At 41.0% G+C, this 6,000-nt stretch overlaps 1 protein-coding gene across 1 annotated transcript in view; it reads right to left on the bottom strand.

Moving 5' to 3' along the window:
- Window positions 1-316: 316 nt before the first annotated feature.
- The window catches only part of HDGFL3 (HDGF like 3), a 37,739-nt gene continuing 32,055 nt past the window's right edge, over window positions 317-6,000 (bottom strand). The window contains exon 6 of the mRNA XM_035336300.1: window positions 317-1,694. Coding sequence (XP_035192191.1) covers window positions 1,689-1,694 — 6 coding nt within the window. The 3' untranslated portion in view covers window positions 317-1,688. The remainder of the gene's footprint in view (window positions 1,695-6,000) is intronic.

Consider the following 6,000-nt stretch of genomic DNA (forward strand, 5'->3'; position numbering starts at 1 on the left):
TGAGGTGTAGCCACAGCAGTGCTCAGAGGAGAGAACCCATGGTTTTATACCTCCAGCCAATGGGACAGGTCCAAAATAACCACAACACATCTCAGTCAATGGTTCTTGGTAAAAAAAGAACTTAAGCAAGGGTTTCCTTCAAGCACCCGACCTCCCTGGTGTGGACTCCTTCCACATGTGTTAGAATTTGGGCCAGCTCCAACCCCGTACGTCCTCCCAAGAAACCCCCCGAGCTATCGGGCTGTAACAGGACATGCTGTCTCACAGATATTTGAGCCTCCGATGTTACTTCTAATGTTTTTAAAGAAACTTTGAATACATTCAAGGTGAATTTAATAACCTCCTGTTATCCAGAAAAGGCAAAGTACAGAAAAAATAAAGATCTCACCTGCACTTGTATCTATTATGGTCAACTCATGTTAACAGAATGTTTTGCTTTAATACTTGACTTACATTAATACCTCACATTATTACACGTATGAAGCCAAATATGACGCTAACTTAGTTGCTTACAACCTCAAACCTTACTCCCAATACACATTCCAATAAATTTATTCTGTAAAAACAATACATTTTTTTGTTTTCTTTTTGTTTTGTTTTATGTTTTTTTGTTGTGTTTTTTTTTTTTTTTTTTTTTTTAGTTTTTTACAGTAAACTCGTCAACTACAAACCTTGAATACGCAAAAGATGTTCCAAGGACAAGCATAACAAGGATTGATAAAACCAGACTAAATATGTTTCCACAATAAAAGCTGGCATAAAAATAAATAAAAATCTCTATTATCACAATAGCAACAATAATGTACACAGAATAATGGATTTGGAATGCTTACTTACTAGTCTAGTTCTATTTCCAAAAGGAAAAAAAAAGCCAGAATGACAGCATCCTTTTTTAAGCCTTTCATTAATTAAAATTGATGTTTTCTTTTGGTTTCCCATAGGGTTCTATATCACAGTAAGCTTAAAAATGGAAAGCATCCAAATGAATGATTTCAAATTGTGTTGGCATTGGAAAAAATTCTTGTATTAATCTAAAGAAACACAAAAAGACTTTCACTAACTTCACATATAGGAACTAAGTCAGATAGTGTACATTACATCATGATTTTGAGAAGTATTAAGAGTATAACTAGCTAGGTACTTCTAATAAGGAAAGGTATTTTATTACATTATTGAACTTTGTGGTGATCTCAACTGAAAAAGATTTTTTCTTTTATGTTGTAAACTGATCAAAAATCAAGGAAGTATGGATACAGGGAAATTTAAAATTATGTTTGTAGGTGGAAGAGATTGTAGTATTGTATGAAAGGGACTCGTTTCTACTTGTTTTTTTTTTTTAAAATGCTGATTTAGAATGATATAATTTGGAGTTACACCTTTTCTGTTTAGAAAAGGAATCTGAACATCTTCAAGTATGCGATATCTTCATAAACCTCAGCCACTGGTAAAGGGCAACTTCATGCAACCAAATAATAGGAAAATTGTAAAGTAACCCTTAGAAAAAAGGGTAAAATGTCATTTCTGCAAACACAACAGATAGGAATGTGAATAATGTGCATACAAACTGGGATGCTGCTGATGATACTAATGAACAGATGTGGTGACTCATATCAAATCCAAGAATATTAGACAACCAAACATGTAACCTTCTTGTGTTTTCCCTTAATATTCAGCAGTCATTATGTTGGTTAAGTCTGAAAGAGAAAAAGAAAAAAAAATCCCATTTAATGTAAGAAAAAGCACGTTGCAACAAACTTGAATATAATTAATGCCTTATTATTCCACTTCAAAGTCAAGGTACAAGCAGTTGCCTGGTCTGTTTAAACAGAACTTTTTTTTTCTAGAGAAAACTGCTTATGTTACATCAACTAAACATACCACTCCAAGATATTAAAGAACACAGTTTAAAAGTAAACATTTAGGGCTTTATTCAACTAAGTATCTCAAGTCATATATGTGGGTTGTTTTTTGGTTTCCTCAGTCACTTAATTGTAAATCTTGTAGGACACTTCACACGCACAACCAAATCTTGCATTTCCCCACTTGGCTGGATCACTGATACTGACAGGCTTCAAGCAAAAGCTCTGGCACTGCTGTATTCCTGAAGACCTTGTGATGAGAATGCTCTTTTGTTCAAACAAATGAACACTTAACAAGCAAAAGGAAAGGTAAACACTTTCATAGCTAAGATGTCTGAACGTTACTTCTGAAAATGAAATAGTTTGGCTTGGAGTTCACTGTAAGGTGATGACAGAAAGGAAGAAGCTTCCCCTTTATGACCAAGTCAAGGTCAGCTCTTGCTTCCACTGACATAGATGAGAACGGGATCAGACTGTCCTCATGCCATCATGGCAAGTATCTCCCAGTCTCAGTTCACATTAAACAGAGGCATACAGGTGCACGGAGCCACTACTTCTGCCGAACAATGTGAAGATGTGCAGTGCTACGTGACTACCCAGCCCCAACCAAGACCTCCCTTCTCCTCTGTAAAGAACCCAGGATGTGAATGCTGGTCTACCCCACACCCTGACGGACAGAAAAAACAACACACAAGCAGTATGAGGGCACTAGTAATGTATCTGGTGTGCTCATCCAAGAAACAAAGCCAACATCAAGAAATAAGGGGTGGGAGGGGGACAGGTTGACTTCACTGGGGATGATGGAATTTTCATTTTTCACGGGATCTGGAAGGGAATATACAGAGAAGGCATTTCAACAGCCCTGCACGAGCAGTTCGCTGCCTAAGTTCTCTCCTGCTCTGGCCCTCATACCTGCTGCATGTGATGCCATGACTAGAGCAGGCTGCACTTCTCTGTCCAAGAGGATCAGAGTGTACCAGCACCCACTTAGCGGCCCGGGGTCCCAATCTGGTTGCTGCACCTCGAACTAAAGGCTCTGCTCAGTCTGGCTTTTCTGTCCTACAACAAGGGGGTTGCAAACTAGTGCAGCGCAAAGAGTAAGTAATGGAAACCTGCACCTTCCGTGTGGGAGGTCCTGGTACATCCTGACTAACGACACATGATAAGGGGTTATTTATTACAAAATGTTCATGCACATAATGATGTCTTACGGGAAACTGCCCGAGCCCTGCCTCCCCTCTAGAAGTGCAGCGATGGAGCTCATCCACAGCACCACGCTTTCAGTAACCTCTTCTCCCCTGTTTAAATCAGTGAGATGATTATTACAGATGCTTTGGAGACGTGGCTTGGAGGGGTTCACTGCCACTTCTGTTCCCTTAGAGGGAGGTGTAGACACCCATAAAGGCAAATACACATGATTAATCCATCGAGCCATGCCTTTGACTCCAGTTCTTAATGGCAGCTGCCAGCCAGCTCTGACAGGCAGGGTGGGTGTTCAAACAGCTGGTCCCTGCAGCATCCCTCTCAGACCCCGTAAGGAGAGCCGTCCTTTCGGAGTATTAAAGCTTTGCACTTATTAACAACAAGGCCCCTCTGGGTTACTGCCAGCAGACTGGGTAAGCACCCTGCTCACGTGGCGCACTGTGAATGCTAATAGCTGCACTACCCCGCCTCCCAGATATGTCTGTTGAGCCACAGCACAGGAGGGAGAACAAAGAGCTAGGTATGCAAATCATCCTCTAGCGCTTCAGCAATTTCCAGGAGGCTCTTCCACCGCAACACAGGTTTTGTCTCCCACATGTGCTCCCAGCTGTCCAGAAGGCAGCAGAGCTCTTCTCCCCACATGCATGCACTCCCTGGGATGAGCAGGGCTGCACGGGAGAACCTGGGCCTCTCGAGGCTCCTTCATCCACCCGGGCAGCACGCGCTGCCAGCTCCAGCTCCCTCATCGGCTGCTGAACAAGGATGCAGCACAGCTGAGCAGTTTCCACGGTCTCCATGGTTTCGCTTCTCTTCAGAAGCAGATCACCTCACATCATCTTTGAGCACACCCCTCGGCTTTACTGTAAGGCAGGGTACAACGTGTGCTGCACTGGCCAACGCTGCTGCACACAGAAGAAACAACACAGAATCTGGGTGATGCAAGTGAAAGAATTCAGTCAGCAACAGAATGGAGCTTGGAGCTGTAACAGAAGGACTGGGAGTACAAAGAGCAGGGAATAAAGCTAAACCACTGTATTGCCTTGTTTTTTCTGGCACTGAAAATTCCTTCCATGACAGTACCTGGCAACTCTGCCACCTTGTACTTTAGCTCGTGTTGGATGAGCAGAAGGATAATTATTTACTTGCTCTTTACAGTTGTTGTTATTCCATGTTGGTTTGAGATCAAAGTGATTACAGAATCCAATGTAGAGTGAGATGCAAATAGTGTATTTCATCTATCCCAGCTGCTTCAGACATTTATGTTCCTCCTGAGTTATGTCCCATTGCCTTTCGGAGCAGTGCTGTTCTCCTGAGCTGTGTGAAGGCGGCAGACAACGCACCTCTTTACGCCAGTTGAGAGTATGTCTCTAGGTGGTTTTTACACCAAAATTTTTACTGTGCATTTTTACAAATGCTTTTTTGGAGAGGTGAATTTTAACTTACCCCAAATTCCTGGAAAAAAAAAAAAAAACAACCCATGTATTCTATTTTAGTTCTCTGGACAAATGCCCACATAACGCTTTTACATAGAATAGAGCCCTAAATGCTATGCTTTTCATGTTGATAAAACCCCAAAGCTGTTATGCAGTCTAGCCAATGTAATTCTTGAGAAATAAAGAAAGAAAAACTAAGGAACTAAACATCTCAAAACCACATCAGAAATGAACCTGTATTTCTCTGGCCAGTATGGCTGTAACACTTCTCTTTTACAGCAGTAACTGAAATTGTTGCTACCCCACAAACATCACAACAAAAAATATGTCTTGGACACAGGCTGTTTTAAATATGTTCTCCCAATTGCAATAGTATCAGATGGCAGTAATTTTGGACCAGATTTTGATCCCCTTATTCATGCTGGCAAGCAGTTGCCTCCACAAATAGATCCACTGACTCCCATGTTAACTGATTGTCAGTGTGCGTAAAAAGATCAGAGTCCTTTACCCCACTTCAATATTCTGGCTGTACCAGGACTAAAAAAATGTATTTCTTTTACAACAAATCTAGTACTTTTCATAGATTCAGTAATAGCATTCACCTCCTGAAAGGCAACCGTGTGCCCCCTCATACAAAGGGAAAGCAGGCTCGCACGAACAGAATGCCTCACTTACCAAGCCAGTGTCTGGACTAGTAACTAAAATAACAAATACTGAAAGAAAACCTTGCCCCATAGCCTAAGTGCTGGCCTTAACATTCAAATACTTCCTTATAAGTTAGAGACTACAGTCAGCTTTCAAATGTCATTTTACGGGTATCCAGAGCATTGAAAGTAAAAAGTGATTTAGGTATTCAGTTACGTTTCAGAGTTATGCCAGCCAAGAACCAAACACACAAGTCACAAGAGATTTAAATGTGGAATGTAAATCTGCTGCCATGAATTCACTGATTTATGAGCTAATTCTGCACCATAGAAAGTAAACAATACAGCGCCATGAATACCTTTCCACAGGAGTATTCAGTTTATGTGGTATTTTGAGAAAGGCAAAACAATTTAGTATTTAACAGCAGCGGACTGCCATGGGGGGTCTGTGACTTGATTTGAGCAAGCTGTGGGATGGTCCATCTTAGTTAACATATTATTAGTTAATTAATAATAGATAATAAAACCTTGAGGTTCAGGCCTCTAGTTCTAGCAAGGGAATCAGCCAAACAACAGCAGTGAGGGAAAGAGACTGAGAAACAGGTAGTGGTGGCATGATGCAATGATAAGGTGGAGTCTGAGGAAGCTCATGTCTTTTCTGATGAGAGTATCTGCAGTTCTCAAGAATGGTCGAGAAACTAAGAGAGAAAAGAGAAGAGAAGAGAAGAGAAGAGAAGAGAAGAGAAGAGAAGAGAAGAGAAGAGAAGAGAAGAGAAGAGAAGAGAAGAGAAGAGAAGAGAAGAGAAGAGAAGAGAAGAGAAGAGAAGAGAAGAGAAGAGAAGAGAAGAGAAGAGAAGAGAA

This window comes from Oxyura jamaicensis, chromosome 10, assembly GCF_011077185.1.
Source record: "Oxyura jamaicensis isolate SHBP4307 breed ruddy duck chromosome 10, BPBGC_Ojam_1.0, whole genome shotgun sequence".
NCBI lineage: Eukaryota > Metazoa > Chordata > Aves > Anseriformes > Anatidae > Oxyura > Oxyura jamaicensis.